Source organism: Amborella trichopoda, chromosome 1, assembly GCF_054954075.1.
Source record: "Amborella trichopoda isolate Santa Cruz 75 chromosome 1, AtrichopodaSantaCruz75HAP2 v2.0, whole genome shotgun sequence".
NCBI lineage: Eukaryota > Viridiplantae > Streptophyta > Magnoliopsida > Amborellales > Amborellaceae > Amborella > Amborella trichopoda.
In genome coordinates this window covers 3,112,640-3,138,026 of record NC_142336.1, presented here as the reverse complement: position 1 = coordinate 3,138,026, position 25,387 = coordinate 3,112,640, and the positions used below count along the sequence as shown (strand labels likewise).

The following is a 25,387-nucleotide window of genomic DNA, read 5'->3' as shown; positions in this document are numbered from 1 at the left end:
TGTGGCCACTTCCCTAACTTTTTGGGCCAGGCCGGGCTTTCCAGACCGACCATGACACTGTGTTGGGCTGTTGGCAGCCTCTCTTTTTGAGATCTTGAGTGGGGGTAAGTTGTTTATAGGGGTGGGTCTGGGTTCAAATCTTGGACCCGAATACTATTTAGGTTGGATATGGTCCTGTAATATTTTTTGGGTCTCAATATATGAAATATATTTGAATATAGTTAAAGGAAAACATTTATATAGAGCTGAGGCTCTAAACAATCAAATTAGAGCTCATATCAAAAATTTCACATTGTTTTGATGCCCAAATATCATGCAATTGATCATCTCGATATTAAGATGCATGGACGTAAGAAATAGATAGATTTCAAGTTTTGGAAAGAGTGCATCTTGTAATTCATTTTGAACAGTCAATTTTTTAGATTTTTAAAATTTCATAGATCCACTCGATCTACATTATTTTTGAAGCTTTAAATTTTATAATTAGAGATAAAAATATATTTTAAGACTATAATTCCAGTATTGAAACAACATTTCTCGATACTATTTGAAGGTGTATTTTATTTTGATTGTTTACAACCTCGGTTCTATACACTATTTGATTGTTTGAAGGTCCCACACTATATTTTTAGGTCTGGGTACCATATCATTTTTCGGATCTGCTGGACCCAGACCCGACCCGACCAGTAGCCACCCCTTGGTTTCTATGATCAAATTTCCTCTCTTCAACAATTAAACTGGGGAATTTGGATCTAAAGCTCTCTCACTCTCTCTTCATCATGAGCCAATTAAATTGGGGAATTTGGATCTAATTCTCTCTCTCACTTTCCCATGAGCCCATTAAACTGGGGGATTTGGGCCTAATACTCTCTCACTTTCTCATGAACCCATTAAACTGGGGGATTTGGACCCTAATACTCTCTCTGTCTGTCTGTCATGAGCCCAGTATCACTTAAACTTTCTCTTTCCTCAACCATTACTGGTGAACTTGGAGCTAATGCTCTCTCTCTCTCTCTAAAACTATTAACGCGGACATATTCTCTCTCTAGAGCTGGTCAGCATAGTACTGAACAAGTATCACTTCCTCTCTTCATTGACGTCTTCAGTCTCACCTAACCTCTTTTCTCTGTCTTAGAAAAAAACTCCATTAATATTTTTTTCCCCTCTTTCTCTCTCTTCTGTGAATACCTCTCTCTCTACCCTATTGATCCTCCACACTCTCACTGCGCAAAACCTGTCAGATTCCTTTCTCTCTCTGCCCCATCAATGGCTTTCTACTCTGTTTTCCTCGAAGCCATCCCGGCGTACACGGGCCTGTCACCTGTGGCTTTCTTCACCACATTGGCTCTAATGGTGGGTGTTTACCACCTGGTATGCGCCTTGTTCGTGTCAGACCCTCCGCCTCCTAATGCTACTTCTCGGTCAGCCATGGAGATGATGTCGATGCCTGTGAATTTGGAGCCAGTTCAGTTGGGCGATGTCACAGAGGAGGAGCTTCGAGCTTATGATGGCTCTGACCCCACGAAGCCTCTTCTCATGGCTATCAAAGGCCAGATCTATGACGTCACTAGGTCAAGGTATTATCGCCATTTCTTCACTCTCTGCAATTTTATTATTTTATTTTGGTTTAGGATTCTCTTTCTCTTCCTTGTAGTTTCATCATTTTCTGCAATTTATGCTTGATCATTTTCCTTATTTTTTGCTTGAGAGAGAGAGAGAGAGATGTGAACTATTAGAGACTGAATAATTTGTGGTGAAGGACAACTGCATATGTAGAGATAGTGAAGAGAAGAACCATTATGTATGTAGAGATAATGGTTTTGAGAAGAAGTGCATGGGTAAGCAAGCAAATGAATTGTTATTTCATGACATTAATCCACAAAAATGAAAGTGAAGTATGTAGAATTTGGGTTTCACTGTCGTAGAATTCTTGTAGCTCACAGATACAGTGAATCCTATAGAGACCTTATTAATTAAAAAACCAATGTTTCAGAGTTTTCAGAGGTCTACAAGGCAGAAGTGTTGTGGATTTATGGGTTCAGGTTTTAGGCTTTTGAATCGAACTCGTGGTTTATAGTTTGTGTGATATGGGGATTGTAGTTTTAGAGATATAGAGTTCTAGGATTACAGTTTATGCCTATGGTTTTGGGATACAGGGGTACTGGATTTTGGGCATGGGGATTGGACTGTTTGTACCAGCTTTTTAAAGGCAGGATTTGGGGTTTGAGTTTTCAAATTTGAGGAGCTTTTCCTTTTTACTCTTTATCAGAAATTGACTATCTTTGGGGGTTTCATGTTTTAATTTTAAAGAGAAAAGAAGTTTTGAGTTTTATTATTATTTAATTATTTTTTGCTCTGAGGGTATCACTAGCCAAAGCTTCACTTTTAGAGCAAGGTTTTTGGGTTATTTCTTGCATGTTTGTGAAAAAAGTTGTGTTATTAGGTAGTAGAACGTTACAATGTTTTTTTTTTTAAAATTAAAAAGTTACAAAGGGAGGGGTTCTGATCTAATATTAAAGGTTAAAGTATATTTATATTTATTAAATTGCTGAATTCTTAAGAATTGAGGGCTTTATGTAGAAACACAAATATTTCCAATAGGTATGGTCTCATGCACATTATTTGACTTAGTTGATTATGTCTTTTATAAATTTCTTATGTAATTAATACCTTGTCAATAGGGAAAGGCCTTGTGTACATGTTTAGTGTTCGGAGTGGCTTTTATGGTTTCCTTAATAATTCTCTTTTTCTTTCTCTCTCTCATATCTTTTACTGGATGTGAGTTGACATGAAGCTTTGACTTGTTGGTGTCTTTTGAGTGGAAATGTTGTGTTGGTTCTCCTCTTTGGTTTTTTTTGGTCCTGCATTTGAGATTAACGAGAATCGTTGGCTACGGATTTGAGCTCAACTACTGAGATTCATCTATCTACATATGGAATTGGCTTCATTTTTGTAGGCGCATTGTCTTTGCATTATTCAAGTTCCTTGGTCATTATATGCAATCATTGTTGAAATTATATGGACGGTAGTCATTAAAACCTGGCTTATATGAGGTGGATAACAGTTTGTATTTGAATTTGTTGGGCTTTCTTTGGTTTCATACTTGGAAGGATGGGTTTTGGTAATCAATTGAGTTGGAGATTGCACTGCTTTAGCTTCTTTGTTTTTCTGATGAGTGGTGGTGGAGCCTCTTTGGCTTCTTGTTCCATCGTAATTATGGCTTGCTATGAGGTTCCTTTCACTGTTCAATAGATCTTAAGATTGATGGCCCTCTTTTGCCATTCTTTTCATTATTGTTCCTAAGTCTTGGAGCTAGTTGATGGTGGTGACAAGGTTGCATTATTGAGGGGTTCACTATTGCAATGAATGTGGAACTTTTATCTCATCCCTAGTATGTGATCAACACCCAAATCTTCTTTGGTGCTGCAGTAACACAGGCTGAGAGTCTAGGTTGACAAAGGGGGACATAATCTCTAACCAGTAACCATTAATGCAATGAGGGGTTATGGTTCCTTTATTTGATGTGTAGGAAGATAAAAGGTGGACCGCCTTGTGATCCACTTGTGAGTAGTCAAGAATTTTTTTTTTCAGCTATTCAACATTATTGACCTTTCTCCAACCCATGTGGACTTGTTCATGCAAAAGTTTGTGGCGAATGGCACTTCGACCACAATGTTCAGAAAAAGGGATTCGGGTGCCTACGTGGTATGGTGCCTGGCTGCTTAGGCAGGTGCCCATGGACAGGGTGCCCTCACCAAAATCAACCCCCCCACCCCAAACATAAAAAATAGGGGAGTTCTTAGGGCATGGTTTATAGCCTTAGGGGGTTTTAGGGCAATTGTGGAGCCCCAAACTCCCCTTGATCATGAAATAGACGAAAACATAATAGTCCCAACAATACAATACTACAATGAGTACAATCACTTACTATATTTATGGACGAGACAATCATACAAGTCTCAAAGAGATTGTAACTTGTAAGTTGTAAGACATTAAAATGCTTGAAATTCCAAATGTCATTGTAGTAAACTAGAAGTCCATACTAGAAACGAATCAACGCTACAGTTCTACACAAGTCAACAAGGCAAAATAAAAAAACATATACATCAAGTCATCATTCATTAACCAAACAACTCTATGGCATCAGCGGCATCACCACTCAGGGTGTTCAATTGGATCATGAGGAGCGTTTGATGATGATGTTGTTGCCATGCCATCGTCATCAGAGTCATCGCCCTCCTCAATTTATTAAGCGTCATCCCTTTTCTCCTCTAAATCTACTTCTTCTTCTTCATCATCCTTTCTTAGTGTCAATGCCCTCTTCCTCTTCTTCGTCTCTGCCTTCTCCTTCCCCTTCCTTTGGCTCTGACTCTTGAGTTTGAGCGTGAGTGGTATGCGCAAGGGGAATTGCTGTCCCAACACCCTCACAAACCTGGCCCCAGGTCAAGCCCTCTCTAGGGAAAACCTCGTCATCACTGGCATCGACCATCCACTCGAATGTGTCATCAATATCAAATGCTTCAATAGCCTTCCTTTGATTGTGCTCGAGCTGATGATGGCGCTCTTGCAACTTCTGATTATACTGAACAAAGACTAGGTCGTTTAGTCGTTTTTGCTCTAGTCTGTTCCTCTTCTTTGTATACACCTAATAGAAAAAAAAACTCACTTAGTTACAACTTACTAGGTATTAACTAGTCTACTACGAAGTATGTATGACATTAACTTAATAAGTAATATTACCATTTCAAAGGTGCTGAAGTTGCGCAGACACCCAGAAGAGCTACAAGTCAAATTGAGTATTTCCATGGCCATCTGCCTCAAATGAGGGGTGCTTCCACCATGGCCCATCCACCATGCACCTATTTCATTTAAATGTAAAATTGTGAATGTAGTAATTTAGTAACTAAGGACTCTGTCCATTTGGCTAATTGAAATTAAATACTCAAATTATAAAATCAAATTGAAGAAGTTCTAAACTTTTCAGGAGAGATCTTGGACCTTTGTCGGATTGCCAACTCCTTACCTAGTGATCCAATAGCGAGCCTATACAAATCTAACTCCATCATTGCCTTATCCTGCATGTCAGGATTAGGTTTGAGCTTCACATTGCACTGGTTGAAATTGGTGTAAAATGTCTTTTAACCATGTGAAGAAACAAGTACTTTTGTTTCCTTGTTTTCGAAATTTGTTATATTTTTTATGAAATAAAGATATTAATTTTGGTTCAAACGTATCAAGATACCATTCTCTTATATCTGTATTTTCAACAGATAAATAGTCATTTTCGATATATTGATTATCGAATTGTTCTTCAAGTTGTAAGACTTGAAGGAAATCAGATTCTTCAGGTTCTTGTTGAGCCTGTTTATATTGTGGAATAATAATATTATCTGGTGTTCTTCTTAATCCATCAATTTGTAGTCTCCGAGGAGTACTACTTGTGGATGGAGGAGTCCTTAAATGTGGACTATGGGTATATGTGGTAACAGATTGTCTTGAAGGTTCAATTTTGGGAGAAAATTGAGGAACAGATATAGAATCTATTGTGGCAGTAGGAATAGTAGTTCTATTATTAGTAAATTGGATTTCAATATTTCCGTCTGTATGTTCTATAATTTTATTTGGAATATTTTGTATAGATGTTTGGGATGGTTGGTTTTCATTATGAATAGACCATGACTCTGGTAAGATAATGTCTGACCAGGATATTGTTTTTGGTATGATGGTATTGGATTTTTCTATATTGGTTTGGAAAATTATAGTTTGTCCTCGAGTGTCTACTTGAAGTACATTAGGACATAACGTATTCATTACTTTGTAATAAATGCGATAGACAATGGCTATATTTTGGGAACCTAACATCATGTCAAATCCTTGAGTTTTCAAGTTTAGACTTAAAACATTTAAGATATTTGGATCTGTAAGTGATACAGAATAATTAGGAAAATAATTAAAATATATCGGTCCGCTACATAGGCTAGATTCAACCATTCCGAGTAATGAGTCGGAAAATCTAGTATGTCTAGTGTCACGTAGACATACCAGAATAGAATTATTAAGTCCTAAACGAGTTAAAGGTTTAACTGCAATTTGTATTAAATCTATATGGTGATATTTATAATTTTTTGTTTTATGGATTTGTAATATTTTATTAGATAATAATTGGAAATCTTCTTGATTACTTGTAACAGATAGAGTCTGTTCTACTGTTTTGATAGCATATCCTATTTTAAGATCAAAAGTACCTTTTTTATAAACATCAGATATTGGAACCTTTGGTATGTTCCAATTTTGAATTTGGGCTTCTATATCATTTATGATAATTTCATCTTCAAACACTTGAATCTCAATATATGTATTTAATACAACAGAGGGAAAACCGATTACTTCAATCCATCCTCCTGAGAAAAGCCTCAAAATCAAGGGAGCACCATAAAAAACTCCCACATAAACTGACAATGAGGACGAAGAATCAACCTCTCAAAACCAAATGGTCCTTTATGAAACTGTAGCTACTCCTTATAAATTAAACAATGCAAATATGTCCCGTATTGAATTACTTCTCCATATAATTGAACAAAACAATTATACAAACCTTTATCTTCAAACTCTTGGAAAACAAACGGTTAGAATCGAGAATTTGTTAACTCTAACACGACAAAATGAACCAAAGAAAATTCTCTTTAAACCTCCCCCTGAAATAAATAAGGACAAATTTTTTATGGGAGATGATAATAAAATTCTCATGGATCAATTAATATCCAAATTATCTAAATTAGAACTCAAAGAACCCAATAGAACAATTATTGAAACAAGCCCTGGAGCTAATTCAGAAGACAGAGGAAAAGCTAAAATTCTCGTCCATGATAATATGGCTCTTCAAGAAGAAGACCCTGAACCTCAAATTAAAAATACTCTGTCAAATATGCCAAAGGCATTCACAGAACATAGTATTTCTTCAGACAATATTTATCGAATCAATTATAGTAAAAACTGGTAGCCTATAAATGTTAGACCATATTACAAAAGACCAACCCCGGTTGACATACAATTAGAAGAAGATTTAGTTAGTCATACATCCACCTATACTGGTCGAACCATCAGTAATTGGAGTATTGATGGAATTTCAGATCACCAAATACTAGATACTATGCGACATATGACAATGTACGCATCAACATGTAAGATGGTTGGAAGCTATGACTAGGAAATAGCAAAAGCCATCGTGTCTGGATTTACTGGTTGGCTTAGAGGATGGTGGGATTTCCACCTCAATGATCAAACAAAACAACAGATTTTGATAAATACCGGAAATTGGACAGCAAAGAATGAACACAACCAAGATGTGTTATACACCAAAAGTGATGCTGTTAATACTTTAATATATACCATCAAAAAAGAATTACTTGCCATTATACACTGTGTTACTAAGTTTCAAAGTGATATTTTGAATCAATAATTCATGATACGTACTGATTGTAAAGCTGCTAAGGACATTCTGCAAAAGGATGTTCAAAATCTTGTTTCCAAACAAATATTTGTCCGTTGGCAAGCGATATTATCTGCTTTTGATTTTTCTATTGAACATCTTCCCGACTCTACTAATTCGTTACCTGACTTTCTTACCCGTGAATTTTTGCAGGGGGGGCCGTATATTACCACCACTACCTGAGCCAGATAGTATTCCTTACAGTTTACAGTTATTTTTGCAAAATACTCATACAAATATGAATACATCTCAAGGTAACAATCATGGTAAACAAAAAATGGACTTGGTACCCTATCCCATATCTGGGCCTCTTATGCCTAGTTCTTCTTTACCAATAACACCTATGTCACCCATGCGGTCGACAAATGTACCAGAATATTTCATCCAAACTCCTCTTCAAAGTCCAATACAAACTCCTAGTCCTGCATTTACTCCAACTGCTTACCCAAATAGACAAACTCCCTCCGCTTTTAAGTCAGTTTATGTTGAAACCGCATTTCTGGCTGATATACCCATATGCGACAAGCATATAAACATTGACCCAAATAAATTAGCTCCCTTATATCTTACTAATCACTTGAACCCTACCAATGGCGCCAAGACTCGTGAATGGTACGAGGCTGTACTCATGGAAACTGGTTCAGTATCCATCGTACATTTCTATCGAGGTAACATTAAGCTATATGCATATTCTAAGCTACAAATTAAAAAATTATTATCTTATGAAAATTGGGGTAATAACCCTATGCAAGGCAAAAAGTTAGCCAATCCTGAATTCCAATACAAATATTATAAGTATGCTGAGTATATTGAGGCCTGGCATAAGGTCTTTGCATATCCAAATCCAAATAATACTCATTCTTGGTATGTCCAATTTAAATTCCTTATCTTGGAACGGTTCCCTAGCTGGTTCCGACATTGGTTCATGATATGGGGATCACATACTCAAATATTACTAGATGAATTTCATGCCTTTCAAGAAAAATTTGCCATTCATAATACCTGCACTCCCCAAGATGATTATCACCTATACTTTATGGCCATCTATCAAATCCCATGGATTTTAAAATGGGATTACACTCTTTCTGAAAATAATACCAATAATTTTGAATATGTCCCTTGTCTTGGTAAAACCATCAAAATCAAATGGTGGGATATTTACAGTACTAAACCCTCCTCTTTGACACTCAAACGCATACCTCCTCAATTCGATATACTGCAACCTCAAGAAAATAATACTGTCAGTCTTCCCACTTTTTCTGCGTATCTCAAAAAAATGAGACTATCACATCCAAATGCTACATTAGAAGAACTGGAAGAACAACTTCTTCATATTTTCGCAGCACCAAATCCAGGACCAACCACTTCAGAAGAAACTATACAGTCAGGCAACTTGCTTCTCGAAGATTTCAGTCAAAGACCCGATGAGTAGCCCGGTCCGATAGTTTCTACAGTTGATATAACCTCTAAAAAGGTGATATGACTCCACTATAAACATCGATATGACCCAACAAGCATAAAGCCATCCACTATAAAAGTTCATATGACCCTCCACAGTGAAGATGCTCCGTTTCCTTCGATGTGACTAATTTCGACTCACATCAAGGCCATACCTTTGCATACGTGGCCTCTCCTGATTCCCCGACGCCCGCACATACGACTGCCATCTCGCACAAAAGATTCGCCATCGCCATCGCCATCACCATCACCAATGTACGGCCACCTCCTGCTTCCTCCATGTGTCCGCTTTCACCATCCATGTGACTCCACTCAGTTTCCTTCTCCATTACGGCATCCCTTCTCCGCCACTCAGCTTCCTTCTTCATTACGGCATCCTTCTCAGCCACTCAGCTTCCTTCGCCACTACGACATCCTTCCTCAGCCACACAGTTTCCTTCGAGACGAAGGCATCCAACTTCGTCACGTGCCTATAAAAACCTCCTCCCTTCTCCCAGGAAGAACAGCTTTCGCAAGGACTACAAAGAAAGCATCTGAAGCAAGCTCAGCATAAGGACTCATAGTTTCATACTTTCTCCTTTGCCTCTCTCTTCTACTTTGCTTTCTTCTATTTTCTATAGACAGTAGGTTTATTCTCGTCAGCCGTCTGTACATCAAGTCGGTAACCTCTTACTACTTTAAATGTGTGATTGTAATATTTCCTCTCTACCTTCTTACTATCCCTCCAAGTGGAAACACTTTACCAGTTTATGTGTATGTAAACAGTAAGTTATGCTGTTTCTTTCTTAATCTATGATGCAGTTGAAATTTGTATTTACTTCTAAAATTCGCAATCTTACTCATACTTCGTGGATTGTTCTTGATATATCTTGGATTTCTGCTTTAATTCTCATATGTGCTTATCTGTATTATGTTACACTTCTCCAACAACTAATAACTTATAACTCTGTTATCTTTGCCTATTTACGATAAAATCCGTAGGATAAGATAGGGTAGATCTTGCGCCGAAATTGGTTTTAAAGCCACACCCTGTTTAAGAGTATTAATAGTTGTCACTAGTTCTTGTATCTAAAGAAACTTACTAAATTAATCCATTAGAGAAAGTTGGTCCGAGCATTGAGGTTAGAGACGCTTAGACACCCAGTCTAAAGACCGTTAAGGCCAGGCGAGCCGTTGAGGTCGAAGAAGACATAAGAGGTAGTCACAGAGGACTGTCTAGATAACACTCAACCGCAACCTAATAATGGAAAAATTTATTAAGAATCTATCAGATAAAGCAGTTGGTTCAACTAGTAGTACTCTAAGAATTGGTTGTGTTCATTCTTTGCTGTCCAATTTCGGGTATTTGTCAAATCTGTTGTTTTGTTTGATCATTGAGGTGGGAATCCCACCATCCTCTAAGCCAACCAGTAAATGCAGACATGATGGCTTTTACTATTTCCTGGTCATGGCTCCAGCCATCTTACATGCTGATGCGTACATTGTCATATGTCGCATAGTATCTAGTATTTGGTGATCTAAAATTCCATCAATACTCCAATTACTGATGGTTCGACCAGTATAGGTGGATGTATGACTAACTAAATCTTTTTCTAATTGTATGTCAATCGGGGTTGGTCTCTTGTAATATGGTCTAGCATTTATAGGCTGCCAGTTTTTACTATAATTTATTCGATAAATAATCTCTGAAGAAATACTATATTCTGTGAATGCCTTTTGCATATTTGACAGAGTATTTTTAATTTGAGGTTCAGGGTCTTCTTCTTGAAGAGCCATATTATCATGGACGGGAATTTTAGCTTTTCCTCTATCTTCTGAATTAGCTCCCGGGCTTGTTTCAATAATTGTTCTCTTGGGTTCTTTGAGTTCTAATTTAGAGAATTTGGATATTAACTAATCTATGAGAGTTTTATTATCATCTCCTATAAAGAATTTGTCTTTATTTATTTCAGGGGGAGGTTTAAAGAGAATTTTCTTTGGTTCATTTTGTCGTGTGGGAGTTAACAAATTCTCGATTCTAGCCGTTTGTTTTCCAAGAGTTTGAAGATAAAGTTTGTATAATTGTTTTGTTCAATTATATGGGGAAGTAATTCAATACGGGACATATTTGCATTGTTTAATTTATAAGGAGTAGCTACAGTTTCATAAAGGACCATTTGGTTTTGAGAGGTTGATTCTTCGTCCTCATTGTCAGTTTCTGTGGGAGTTTTTGATGGTGCTCCCTTGATTTTGAAGCTTTTCTCAGGAAGATGGATTGAAGTAATCGGTTTTCCCGCTGTTGTATTAAATACAGTATATTGAGATTCAAGTGTTTGAAGATGAAATTTTGGTATAGGAATAGAGTATTGGTGTAAAATTTCTTTTAACCATGTGAAGAAACAAATACTTTTTTTTCCTTGTTTTCAGAATTTGTTATATTTTTTATGAAATAAAGATATTAATTTTGGTTCAAACGTATCAAGATACCATTCTCTTATATCTGTATTTTCAACAGATAAATAGTCATTTTCGATATATTGATTATCGAATTGTTCTTCAAGTTGTAAGACTTGAAGGAAATCAGATTCTTCAGGTTCTTGTTGAGCCTGTTTATATTGTGGAATAATAATATTATCTGGTGTTCTTCTTAATCCATCAATTTTGTAGTTTCCGAGGAGTACCACTTGTGGATGGAGGAGTCCTTAAATGTGGACTATGGGTATATGTGGTAACAGATTGTCTTGAAGGTTCAATTTTGAGAGAAAATTGAGGAACATATATAGAATCTATTGTGGCAGTAGGAATAGTAGTTCTATTATTAGTAAATTGGATTTCAATATTTCCGTCTGTATGTTCTATAATTTTATTTGGAATATTTTGTATAGATGTTTGAGATGATTGGTTTTCATTATGAATAGACCATGATTCGGTAAGATAATGTCTGACCAGGATATTGTTTTTGGTATGATGGTATTGGATTTTCTATATTGGTTTGGAAAATTATAGTTTGTCCTCGGGTGTCTACTTGAAGTACATTAGGACATAACGTATTCATTACTTTGTAATAAATGCGATAGACAATGGCTATATTTTGGGAACCTAACATCATGTCAAATCCTTGAGTTTTCAAGTTTAGACTTAAAACATTTAAGATATTTGGATCTGTAAGTGATACAGAATAATTAGGAAAATAATTAAAATATATCGGTCCGCTACATAGGCTAGATTCAACCATTCCGAGTAATGAGTTGGAAATCTAGTATGTCTAGTGTCACGTAGACATACCAGAATAGAATTATTAAGTCCTAAACGAGTTAAAGGTTTAATTGCAATTTGTATTAAACCTATATGAAGATATTTATAATTTTTTGTTTTATGGACTTGTAATATTTTATTAGATAATAATTGGAAATCTTCTTGAGTACTTGTAACAGTTAGAGTCTATTTTACTGTTTTGATAGCATATCCCATTTTAAGATCAAAAGTACTTTTTTTATAAACATCAGATATTGGAACCTTTGGTATGTTCCAATTTTGAATTTGGGCTTCTATATCATTTATGATAATTTCTTCTTTATTTTTAATTCTTAGAGTACTATTAGTTGAACTAATTGCTTTATCCGATAGATTCTTAATAAATTTTTCCATTATTAGGTTGCGGTTGAGTGTTATCTGGACAGTCCTCTGTGACTACCTCTTATGTCTTCTTCAACCTCAGCGGCTCTCCTGGCCTTAACAGTCCTTAGACTGGGTATTTGAGCGTCTCTAACCTCAATGCTCGGACCAACTTTCTCTAATGGATTAATTTAGTAAGTTTCTTTAGATACAGTAACTAGTGACAATTATTAATACTCTTAAACAGGGTGCCCCCCTGCAAAAATTCACGGGTAAGAAAGTCAGGTAACGAATTAGTAGAGCCGGGAAGATGTTCAATAGAAAAATCAAAAGCAGATAATATCGCTTGCCAACGCGCAAATATTTGTTTGGAAACAAGATTTTGAACATCCTTTTGCAGAATGTCCTTAGCAGCTTTACAATCAATACGTATCAAGAAATGTTGATTCAAAATATCACTTTGAAACTTAGTAACACGGTGTATAATGGCAAGTAATTCTTTTTTGATAGTAAAAGAATTCATTTGTGTAGGATTCCATGCTTTAGAAGTAAAGCGAATTAATTGCTCAGTAGAATCACACCATTGTTTTAGTATACCGCCGAGACTTAAGTCAGAGGCATCGCATTCAATGATTTTAAATGCAGTAGGATTGGGAAGTGTTAAGCAAGGTAATTCTTTGGCTTTTTGCTTAAGTCGTTGAACAGCTAAAGTATGGATTTCAGTCCATGGGGAAAGATTCTTTTTTAACCTATTATATAAAGGTTTGGCTTCTATGGCAAGATTTTGATAGAAGTTACTAATATAATTAAGACACCCTAGAAATCGTTGCAATTCTGTTTTGTCTAAAATTTTATCAGGGAATATATCAGCAAATAAAATTGATCTATCAATGGGGATAATTGTACCTTGATTAATATTATGTCCTAGAAGTTGGATTTTGGATTGGAACAAATTAAGTTTTTTAGTAGAAACAACTAAACCAGCATGTTTGATAGTATTGATGAAAGTATGAAGATGTTTGAAATGTTGATCTAAGGAGTCAGAATAGACCAGTACATCATCTATGTAAACAATCATAAATTTATAATAAGGATTAAAGACATCATTCATAATTTTCTGAAATTCAGATGGAGCATTTTTAAGACCAAAAGGCATTACATTCCATTCATATTGTCCGAATGGTACATTAAAAGCAGTTTTATACTTGTCTTCTTCTTTTATCTGAATCTGCCAGAATCCTGATTTTAAATCAAATTTTGAAATCAAATTTTGAAAAGATAACAGCATGTACTAATTGGTCTAATAAATTTTTTTTGTTGGGAATAAGATATCTTATCCATTGTAAGACCTTATTGAGAGGTTTATAGTTGATGACTAATCGTGGGACTCCTCGTTCCTGTTTAGCGTTTTTATTGACATAAAAAGCAGAGCAGCTCCATGGAGATAGGCTTGGACAGATAAGTTTGTTTTGAAGGAGATCTTTGATCTCCATGTGACATGTTTGAAGTAATTCAGTATTCATTTGAATAGGACGAGCTTTCGTTGGGATTTTTGTTTCATTAAAATCGGGTTCATATGGTAATCCGACAATATGCTGTTTTCTATTCCAGAAAGCAGTTGGTAATTCATGACATATTTCTTGTTCAATAATACTTTTAAGTTGTATTTTTTGTATCATATCTTTAGTTTGGAGTCTTTCCGTAACAACCTTATGTTTGATTTCAAGTTGTAATGATCCTAGAAAATCCTCTTTTTGTTTGATATGATTTTTAACTGTATTGATCTCTTTGATTTTTGGTTTATCAAGAAAATCGAATTTAATATGGGTGTCATGAACACTTGTTTCAATTCCTGATTGAGTAATTTTCATTGGATATAAAAGAGTGAGAAAATGTACTCCAAGGATTACAGCTTGGTTGAGTCCTTTGACCATTATGAAAGTAGTTGGGAAGCAGTGGCCTTCATTGCAGATTTTTGCATTTGACAGTTTGTATTTGATAAACAATCTGCTTCCATCAGCAGTATTCAGGATTTGGGTTGTTTTATATTTTGTAGGAACTAGTCCTTCATTGAGGCAGTTGAGATCTGCCCCTGAATCTACTAATGCTAAAGATTGAAATTCATATTCATCACTTATGACTATTGTTACTAAGATAAACCATTTTTGTGTAATGACTTTATTCAAAACATTTACAGATTTACTTGTTGATGTTTCTCTATGTTGTGGATGAGATGTTCTGATTAGGTGATCAAATTCAATAGAATCGGTATCAGTATCTATTCATGGGATTTCATTTTGGAGTTCTAGAATTTGTATCCGATTTTTTAATTGAGCAACTTCTGTTTTTACAATATTTACTTCTTGCTTGAGATCAACAATGGTTGGTTCTTTTTGATAGGCTTCATGCGGACTTATACATTTCATTATACCAGAAAAATTATATTCATCTGGATGTTTGATTAATGGAATAGGTTTTGATTTTGTTTTAGCAAGATTGATAAACTGAGTAGTTACTTGTCGTTTTTCATGAGGGTCAGAAATTTTCTCTATTAGATCTAATATGAGATTATCTTCTTTTGGCAAAGTATGAATATTAGAAGTAGGAATAGGACATTTACATATGTCATCATCATTTTCGGAACTACTGGATGTATTTGACCAATAAAGGTCTTCATCATGGATATTACCAAGAAAAGATGTATTACTACTGGATGAAGTAGTATCTGAATCTGAACTAGATAGAGAATCGTAGATTTGGATAATATCATAGATTTTATTTCTTATTTGTTCATCTAAGATTACGGCAGCAATTTTCTTTTTGACTTTACATTGGCTTTTGTAATGACCAACTTTTTCACATTTATAACAGACAGGTAATTTTTTATCCTTTCTTTGGGATGATTTATTAGAAGCAAATCTTTTTGTAAATTTCTTTTTCTTTTTAGAAACATTTGGAGGTTTATCTTGCTTTTGTTTAGATTTAAATTTATGTTTGCGTTTATGGAATTTATGTATATCATGGGGTTTATTTTTATCAATGTGATAACCAAACTGTTCACAGAAATCTTCTAATTCTTTTTTACCACTTATATTTTGTTTATCGATTTGTTTCTTTAATTTCATGTCTGTGCATAAGGCTAATCCTTCAGCACAGATTTCTGCCGATAATTCTCCTAAGGTGTATTGAGAATAGATGATTGTACCACCATGCTTACCTTTTAAGCATTCTTTCACCTTTTCAGCAAATAAATAGGGTAAGCCGGCTACGAATTTTTCTTTCCAATGATCTAAATGGCTATCTTCTCGTATAAGTAAATGAGAAAAGCAAACGTCTTTATACCATTTATAATGGGATAATGTAGGACATCTAAGGTTTGATAAAAGATCAGCAGATCTTGCTGCTAAGATAGCAGTATTGCCTATAAAATGTAGGGCGATGGTATATATTAAAGTATTAACAACATCACTTTCAGTGTATAACACATCTTGGTTGTGTTCATTCTTTGCTGTCCAATTTCGGGTATTTGTCAAAATCTGTTGTTTTGTTTGATCATTGAGGTGGAAATCCCACCATCCTCTAAGCCAACCAGTAAATCCAGACACGATGGCTTTTGCTATTTCTTGGTCATGGCTTCCAGCCATCTTACATGCTGATGCGTACATTGTCATATGTCGCATAGTATCTAGTATTTGGTGATCTGAAATTCCATCAATACTCCAATTATTGATGGTTCGACCAGTATAGGTGGATGTATGACTAACTAAATCTTCTAATTGTATGTCAACGGGGTTTGGTCTCTTGTAATATGGTCTAGCATTTATAGGCTGCCAGTTTTTACTATAATTGATTCGATAAATATTGTCTGAAGGAATACTATGTTTTGTGAATGCCTTTTGCATATTTGACAGAGTATTTTTAATTTGAGGTTCAGGGTCTTCTTCTTGAAGAGCCATATTATCATGGACGAGAATTTTAGCTGTTCCTCTGTCTTCTGAATTAGCTCCAGGGCTTGTTTCAATAATTGTTCTCTTGGGTTCTTTGAGTTCTAATTTAGATAATTTGGATATTAACTGATCTATGAGAGTTTTATTATCATCTCCTATAAAGAATTTGTCCTTATTTATTTCAGGGGGAGGTTTAAAGAGAATTTTTTTTGGTTCATTTTGTCGTGTGGGAGTTAACAAATTCTCGATTTTAACCGTTTGTTTTCCAAGAGTTTGAAGATAAAGGTTTGTATAATTGTTTTGTTCAATTATATGGAGAAGTAATTCAATACGGGACATATTTGTATTGTTTAATTTATAAGGAGTAGCTACAGTTTCATAAAGGACCATTTGGCTTTGAGAGGTTGATTCTTCGTCCTCATTGTCAGTTTCTGTGGGAGTTTTTGATGGCGCTCCCTTGATTTTGAGGCTTTTCTCAGGAGGATGGATTGAAGTAATCGGTTTTCCCTCGGTTGTATTAAATACAGTATATTGAGATTCAAGTGTTTGAAGATGAAATTCTGGTATAGGAATAGAGTACTGGTGTAAAATGTCTTTTAACCATGTGAAGAAACAAGTACTTTTGTTTCCTTGTTTTCGGAATTTGTTATATTTTTTATGAAATAAAGATATTAATTTTGGTTCAAACGTATCAAGATACCATTCTCTTATATCTGTATTTTCAACAGATAAATAGTCATTTTCGATATATTGATTATCAAATTGTTCTTCAAGTTGTAAGACTTGAAGGAAATCAGATTCTTCAGGTTCTTGTTGAGCCTGTTTATATTGTGGAATAATAATATTATCTGGTGTTCTTCTTAATCCATCAATTTGTAGTCTCCGAGGAGTACCACTTGTGGATGGAGGAGTCCTTAAATGTGGACTACGGGTATATGTGGTAACAGATTGTCTTGAAGGTTCAATTTTGGGAGAAAATTGAGGAACAGATATAGAATCTATTGTTGCAGTAGGAATAGTAGTTCTATTATTAGTAAATTGGATTTCAATATTTCCGTCTGTATGTTCTACAATTTTATTTGGAATATTTTGTATAGATGTTTGGGATGGTTGGTTTTCATTATGAATAGACCATGATTCTGGTAAGATAATGTCTGACCAGGATATTGTTTTTGGTATGATGGTATTGGATTTTTCTATATTGGTTTGGAAAAATATAGTTTGTCCTCGGGTGTCTACTTGAAGTACATTAGGACATAACGTATTCATTACTTTGTAATAAATGCGATAGACAATGGCTATATTTTGGGAACCTAACATCATGTTAAATCCTTAAGTATACAAATTTCAACTGCATCATAGATTAAGAAAGAAACAGCATAACTTACTGTTTACATATACATAAACTGGCAAAGTGTTTCCACTCGGAGGGATAGTGAGAAGGTAGAGAGGAAATATTACAATCACACATTTAAAGTAGTAAGAGGTGATCGACTTGATGTACAGACGGTTGAAGAGAATAAACCTACTGTCTACAAAAAATAGAAGAAAGCAAAGTAGAAGAGAGAGGCAAAGGAGAAAGTATGAAACTATGAGTCCATATGCTGAGCTTGCTTCAGATGCTTTCTTTGTAGTCCTTGCGAAGTCTGTTCTTTTTGGGAGAAGGGAGGAGGTTTTTATAGGCACATGACGAAGTTGGATGCCTTCGTTTCGAAGGAAACTGTGTGGCTGAGGAAGGATGTCGTAATGGCAAAGGAAGCTGATTGGCTGAGAAGGATGCCATAATGAAGAAGGAAGCTGAGTGGCGGAGAAGGGATGCCGTAATGGAGAAGGAAACTGAGTGGAGTCACATGGATGGTGAAAGCGGACACATGGAGGAAGCAGGAGGTGGCCGTACATTGGTGATGGTGATGGCGATGGCGAATCTTTTGTGCGAGATGGCAGTCGTATGTGCGGGCGTCGGGGAATCAGGAGAGGCCACGTATGCAAAGGTATGGCCTTGATGTGAGTCGAAATTAGTCACATCGAAGGAAACGGAGCATCTTCACTGTGGAGGGTCATATGAACTTTTATAGTCGATGGCTTTATGCTTGTTGGGTCATATCGATGTTTATGGTGGAGTCATATCAACTTTTTAGGGGTTATATCAACTGTAGAAACTATCGGGCCGGGTTACTCTTCGGGTCTTTGACTGAAATCTTCGAGAAGCAGGTTGCCTGACTGTATAGTTTCTTCTGAAGTGGTTGGTCCTAGATTTGGTGCTGCGAAAATATGAAGAAGTTGTTCTTCCAGTTCTTCTAATGTAGCATTTGGATGTGACAGTCTCATTTTTTTGAGATACGCAGAAAAAGTGGGAAGACTGACAGTATTATTTTCTTGAGGTTGCAGTATATCGAATTGAGGAGGTATGCGTTTGAGTGTCAAAGAGGAGCGTTTAGTACTGTAAATATCCCACCATTTGATTTTGATGGTTTTACCAAGACGAGGGACATATTCAAAATTATTGGTATTATTTTCAGAAAGAGTGTAATCCCATTTTAAAATCAATGGGATTTGATAGATGGCCATAAAGTATAGGTGATAATCATCTTAGGGAGTGCATGTATTATGAATGGCAAATTTTTCTTGAAAGGCATGAAATTCATCTGGTAATATTTGAGTATGTGATCCCCATATCATGAATCAATGTCGGAACCAGCTAGAGAACCGTTCCAAGATAGAGAATTTAAACTGGACATACCAAGAATGAGTATTATTTGGATTTTGATATGCAAAGACCTTATGCTAGGCCTCAATATACTCAGCATACTTATAATATTTGTATTGGAATTCAGGATTGGCTAACTTTTTGCCTTGCATAGGGTTATTACCCCAATCTTCATAAGATAATAATTTTTTAATTTGTAGCTTAGAATATGCATATAGCTTAGTATTACCTTGATAGAAATGTACGATGGATACTGAACCAGTTTCCATGAGTACAGCCTCGTACCATTCACGAGTCTTGGCGCCATTGGTAGGGTTCAAGTGATTAGTGAGATATAAGGGAGCTAATTTATTTGGGTCAATGTTTATATGCTTGTCGTATATGGGTATATCAGCCAGAAATGCGGTTTCAACATAAACTGACTTAAAAGCGGAGGGAGTTTGTCTATTTCGGTAAGCAGCTGGAGTAAATGCAGGACTAGGAGTTTGTATTGGACTTTGAGAAGGAGTCTAGATGAAATATTTTGGTACATTTGTAGACCGCATGGGTGACATAGGTGTTATTGGTAAAGAAGAACTGAGCATAAGAGGTCCAGATATGGGATAGGGTACCAAGTCCATTTTTTGTTTACCATGATTGTTACCTTGAGATGTATTCATATTTGATAAAATCAAATTGAAGAAGTTCTAAACTTTTCAGGAGAGATCTTGGACCTTTGTCGGATTGCCAACTCCTTACCTGGTGATCCAATAGCGAGCCTATACAAATCTAACTCCATCATTGCCTTATCATGCATGTCAGGATTAGGTTTGAGCTTCACATTGCACTGGTTGAAAGCATCTACGAACTCAGGCCTACTATGTACTTCAACATCGGTGTAAAAGTGAGTAGGGTTAAGGTAGTATCTTGCTAAGTGTAGGGGCCTCTCCAGTTGGGAGTTCCATTTGTCTTCAATAATCTTAAAAAATGGCCCATACTTCTTTATATCCCCCAAACATCTCTTGATTTCTTCCTTCGCATCCTGCATGGCTTTATAGATGTGCCCCATAGTAGGTTTCTTCTCAGCATCAACCAACTTGAGAACCTTTACCAAAGGGTGAAAGACTAACAAGGCATAATGGATATGGTTCCAAATCTTGAGTCCATGATATTGTCAATAACAACTCTTCCATCAACTTTCTTGCACCACTTGGACTTGGTCCAATCCTTAAACACAAACATAGACCTCAATTTGCCCTTCTGCTCATATAAAGATTGCAAGGACAAGTACGAGGTGGCCAATCTAGTCACCCTAGGTCTCACCAACCTCTGTCCTCAGTAAACTTTCTCCTCATGGCTAAGACCTGACCAACATAGAATTCCGTAAGTTAAGTAAATTACCCTCAATAAATAAATGCATTAAAAATACTCAAAATAAGTAACTAATAACCAAGGAAACATGTATAGTACTAAAATGTATACCTGAGTGTGACTGTACAAATAAACTGTGACTTTCTGTGCCTTTTCGATGGTTGTCCTGAACGTCTTCCTCTTACCAATGGCCTCAAGCATGAGGTCCATGCAATGTGCTCCACAAGGGGACTAGAAAATATGCGGCCTCTTATCCATCAATAATTTAGCAGCCGCGATATTAGCAGAATACATATCGGGCACAACTTGGACCACTTTATCCTCCCCTATATCTTCTATACACTGGTCCACCAAATTAAAAATGAACTGTGCATTTGGGACTTGTCTGAAGCATCACTAAACCTCTTGAACATTGTCGTTAAGGTACAATTCACCATCAAATTCATGATGCTTTTGCGTCTCTTCTCACTCCAGCTATCGGTCATTACTGTGCAACCGTATACACCCCACGCATCAGTGTGGGTCTTCGAGTAGTTGTTTGTTAGCTCCACTTTTTTCCTGAGTACATGCCCTTTAAGCTCATAAGCAGTTGGAGCTCTTAACCCTGGCCCAATCTGGCCCACTGCTTCCAACATAGCCTAGAGCTACTCAAGTTAGCGGCATTAAAAGAAATGCTTGCTTGGAACATCCACCTCCCCAGATATTGGATGACTCTCTCTCTGGTCCTTCTTCATATGGGTCTCTAAGCTTGTCTGACCCCTTTCTCGTGGTAGTACCTCAGGATTAGGGTGAGGTAAGAAAGCATCCGTATGCCCTCTTGTTCTTGGCCTACTAGAAGAATTGACCTCAGTGTAGATGTTTTCTTCCTCTCTTCGATCTCCACTTATATTTACAGCCCCTACAAGTTGATCTCGTGTTAGTCTCACCTCATGTTTTTTGGCTCTCACCCCCCCCAAGTTCTCTAGTATCTCTCTTTTGACCTCAGCAGGCACTAGAGTGCATGACGCCGCATTCCCTTTAATGCCGGCAAAATACTTCTTCAATCTGTTGATGCCGACATTATATCAGTTTTGCAAAACTTGCACTCGATCCTATTCTTGTCAAAAGGATTTGGACAAGTTCCATACTTCCAACGTGGATCGGTTGGTCTACTTGATGCATTAGAAGCCATTATCCTCAATGAATAATAATTGGTCGAGTATCAATCAATGTGATTTAGAATCAATCACCTAATCAACAAACCTGTAAAATACATACGATTAAAGGATTCAGTCACTAAGACACTAACTATTACTTTACAATAACACTTAAATGAACAGCTGAATATAGAAGACATTTTAAGACTTTAGTTTCACTTTCACATAAGACTTAACCCATTAAGATATGATATAATCAATAATTTATCAAATAAACTAAAACAAAAAAATAGAATATCAAAATAAGACACATTGTACAAAGAAGGAATCAATTATTCATAAAAAAATTTGATATATGCTCAATTTCATCGTCCAAGTGAGAAAAATCAATAAATCACCAAAAAAATCAATCTTTTAACTACATACATGTAAATATATCGTAAAAGAAAAAAAAAGTAAAAGAAAAAACGCATGATTTATAACATAATATGTTGTAGCAAAATAAAATCACTTTCAAATATGATAATATTTTAAAAATATCAAAATCAAATTGATGTCGGTGTAAACCTCGTCCATTGAGAAGAAATCGAAAAAATAAAAAATTTATCGATCTTTCGATAGAATACCCCCCAAAAACCCTTTTCTCCCCTCTTTATGGGGAAAAAATTACATATTTTACCCTTACCCGAGGGTTTTTTTCTGCCGCCCTCAAGTTGTCATGAGGCGGCGCCCAGAAACCTAACGCATAATGCACCTGCTCAAACTGCGCCTAGGCATTTTTAAAATTTTTTCGCCTAGGCGGTCGAGCGGCCAAATTTTTGAACATTGCATCCAGCCTTGACCTTGAACTCAAACAATATCACCCAGAGGTAGATTTGGGGTTCTGTCGAATTATGACCTACAGGAGGCTGGTCATCAGACCGCTTTCATACAGTTCAACTGCGTTGCCGGCTCATGAAGGAAATAAAACCGAAAGTTTGGTAAGATAGTTTTGAAAAATATTTTCAAATAAGAGGGGGAGGGATTTGGAAAATGCTTTAGAAAGAGATGAAAAGAAATTGGACCAATTGTAAAAGAAACCCAAACACAATGCAAAGGTAGGAAATGAAGTGAACGTAAGGAAAAGGGAGGGATAACCTCAAGCAGGTCCCCGGGCCCAGCACTTGGAGTTGATGGGTGGTTCAGTATTGAATTTAATGCACTGACTTATCCTGTCCTTGGGAGGTCGGCGGATGGGGCTGGGTAGTATTGTGACTAAGTCCTTGTTTATGTGGATTGAATGGCTTAGATGGATGATCTGGGGTGGGCTTTTGGGGATGGATGCGATTCATGATTTCGACTGGTAAGGAGTTGGGATTGAGCTTACATTAAGTTTTTTAGATGGATTCAGGGTTTAGAAGGTCTCAGGATTAGGACTTGGGCTTAGGGTTTCTAAGGGCTTAGTGGCAATAGTGGTGGCGACTGGGTGGGGGTCTTGTGTGCGATAGAGTATCACCTAGGGTGTGTGTTCTCCAGCCAAAAATCAAAGGCAAGGGCCCCTATTTCTAGGAAAGTGCCCCCGCAACAGTTCCAAAAAATGTCAGTTCAATCAGGGCTGTTGATTGCCAGCGCTGGAGCCACTAACGCCTGTGTCAACACCATTGACGTAGGTATTTCTCGCCATGCAATCATTTCAAGATAGTGTCAACAGTGACCGACCCTAAATAGTTGGGATAAGGCTTGGATGATAATGATGATTTTCCAGAAGCCAAAAGCTTTTGCCTTTTGGGGCTTTTGTTACTTACACTTGGGATAACTTGTGTACTTACAAGGTAATATCTTATATAGAACAGATTGGGTGGCCTTACTAGTTGCCATACTGGCTTATTGAGTTTCTTGGGTAGTTGGAGATTACATTAAAATAAATAGTTATTCACAAATTGTCTAGCAATTTGTGGACCATTTTATGAATGGGCCTTTGTTTCATATTAAAAAAAAGAAGTCCAAGGAATATCAAAGCTCTCTGTTGTTGGAAAGCTTCCCATGTGCTTCTCTTTTGTGGAATTTCATTTTGGCTGAAGTAAAATCCTTTGGGCAATTTCTTTTTTTTTTTTTACTTGTTGTGTGCGTGTGTTTCTAGTTTCATTTAGGAAAGCGTACTATTCTGCAATGGATTATAAGAAACCATACTCCATTGGTTTCATCCACGTGCAATGCAAAGGGATGGAGAGAGAGTGGGACCCATGCATAGAGCACATGTCCCCACTGGTGGGTCCCTCTCTACATCATATCCATCTTTGCATTAGATGGTGATGATCCCAGAGCACATGTCCCCACTCGTGGGTCCCTCTCTACATCATATCCATCTTTGCATTAGATGGTGATGATCCCAGTGGCCTATATCTTTCCACGCTGCTAAAAAACGTGGCTTGGCCAATGAATCGGGCCATGGATGGTGCCAGTGCATGACTTGCCCGAATCCACTTTGAGCCTCCCAGAGAGCCAAAAAAATAAAAAATTTGGGAAAGAACTATGAAAAATCAGTGAAATCAGGAGAAGACAAGAGAAATGATAAAGAACATAAAAAGTGTATAAAAGATGAGAAAAATTTTTAAAAAATGGAAAACTGGTAAAAGATAATTTTCTCAGAAAAAAGAGAAACATAGAAAATTAAAATCTAAAAACAAAGAAGTATAACATAACTAGTTATAAGTCAATTACAATTGATTTAATGAAATATGAAACTGTAATTAATTGATCATATGTATACACTCCGAGTTGTCGGGTATTCTGCCAAGCTCGAAAGACTCGGGCGAGTCCGAGTCAACTCAGCTAGGTTGCGAACACTAGTTTTCCATTGTCAATTAGATTTTCGTGTACTTCCATACTTCATGTTGAGGTTTCTTAGCCAGAGCTTTTGTTTTGTTCCAGAATGTTTTATGGTCCAGGTGGCCATTATGCTCTCTTTGCGGGTAGAGATGCAAGCCGTGCCCTGGCTCTCATGTCCTTCGACCCAAAAGATCTCACAGGTGATATAGAAGGTCTCAGCCCTTCAGAACTCGAGACCTTACAGGACTGGGAATACAAATTCATGGAGAAATATGTGACAGTGGGTCAGATAGTCGAGAAGAAAGAGAAGAGAGAGGGAGACGTGAATGGCAAAGAAAGTGAAAATAGCAGCACTGAAAACTTGAATGGTGGAGATGTGGAGGTGAAGAGGTGAGTGTTTGGTCCCAAGCTATAGAAATGTCAGAAATATGAACAAGTAACGCGCGAAATGGCTTGTGACTTTGGCATGAACTCGAAGATAATAATAGGGGGCGCTTATTGTTGCTACAAATCTGTCATTATATATTGGCTGCTAGCAGTTGCATGTTGCTTTCGAGCCAGCGATGACAAACAAGAACACATGCGTGTTAGCTCTCTTGTTTTCATGTTGCCTCTATTTGTATTATTATGAAGCATTTAACAGCTGTGGGCCTGTAGCTGATTTGCATGTGTCAAGTTGATGGAATATGATTAATATACAGTTCATGTATTGGATAGTACACGATCATGTACAGTTTCTTTGGATGTGTTATATAATATGAGATCAAGCATAGTGAAAATAAGCAGATTTGTATGAGATCGAGATCATAAGTTTGTGCAGTTTTTGTTGTCTTCCCCCCGGAATTACCCAAAAAAGCAAAGATTGAAACTCATAACTGTCAATAATGAAATGTCACTG

The 25,387-nt window shown here is 36.5% G+C and overlaps 1 protein-coding gene across 2 annotated transcripts; it reads left to right on the top strand.

Moving 5' to 3' along the window:
* The first annotated feature begins 1,104 nt into the window (after positions 1 to 1,104).
* On the top strand, positions 1,105 to 25,268 carry LOC18427083 (membrane steroid-binding protein 1). 2 transcript variants are annotated; one of them, XM_088857196.1, is made up of 3 exons: positions 1,105 to 1,577; positions 7,643 to 7,743; positions 24,592 to 25,268. In XM_088857196.1, exons 1-3 carry the CDS (start codon positions 1,267 to 1,269, stop codon positions 24,696 to 24,698), a joined length of 519 nt encoding a protein of 172 aa, XP_088713322.1. In that variant the 5' UTR covers positions 1,105 to 1,266; the 3' UTR covers positions 24,699 to 25,268. The 2 variants fall into 2 exon arrangements, with proteins under 2 accessions (XP_088713322.1, XP_006836203.1); XM_006836140.4 differs by lacking the exon at positions 7,643 to 7,743.
* The last annotated feature ends 119 nt before the right edge of the window (positions 25,269 to 25,387 follow it).

Coding starts and splice junctions, on each gene's coding strand:
- LOC18427083 (XM_006836140.4), top strand. CDS start 1,267: ATGGCTTTCTACTCTGTTTTCCTCGAAGCCATCCCGGCGTACACGGGC. Junction 1,578..24,591: donor TATGACGTCACTAGGTCAAG/GTATTATCGCCA, acceptor GTTTTGTTCCAG/AATGTTTTATGGTCCAGGTG.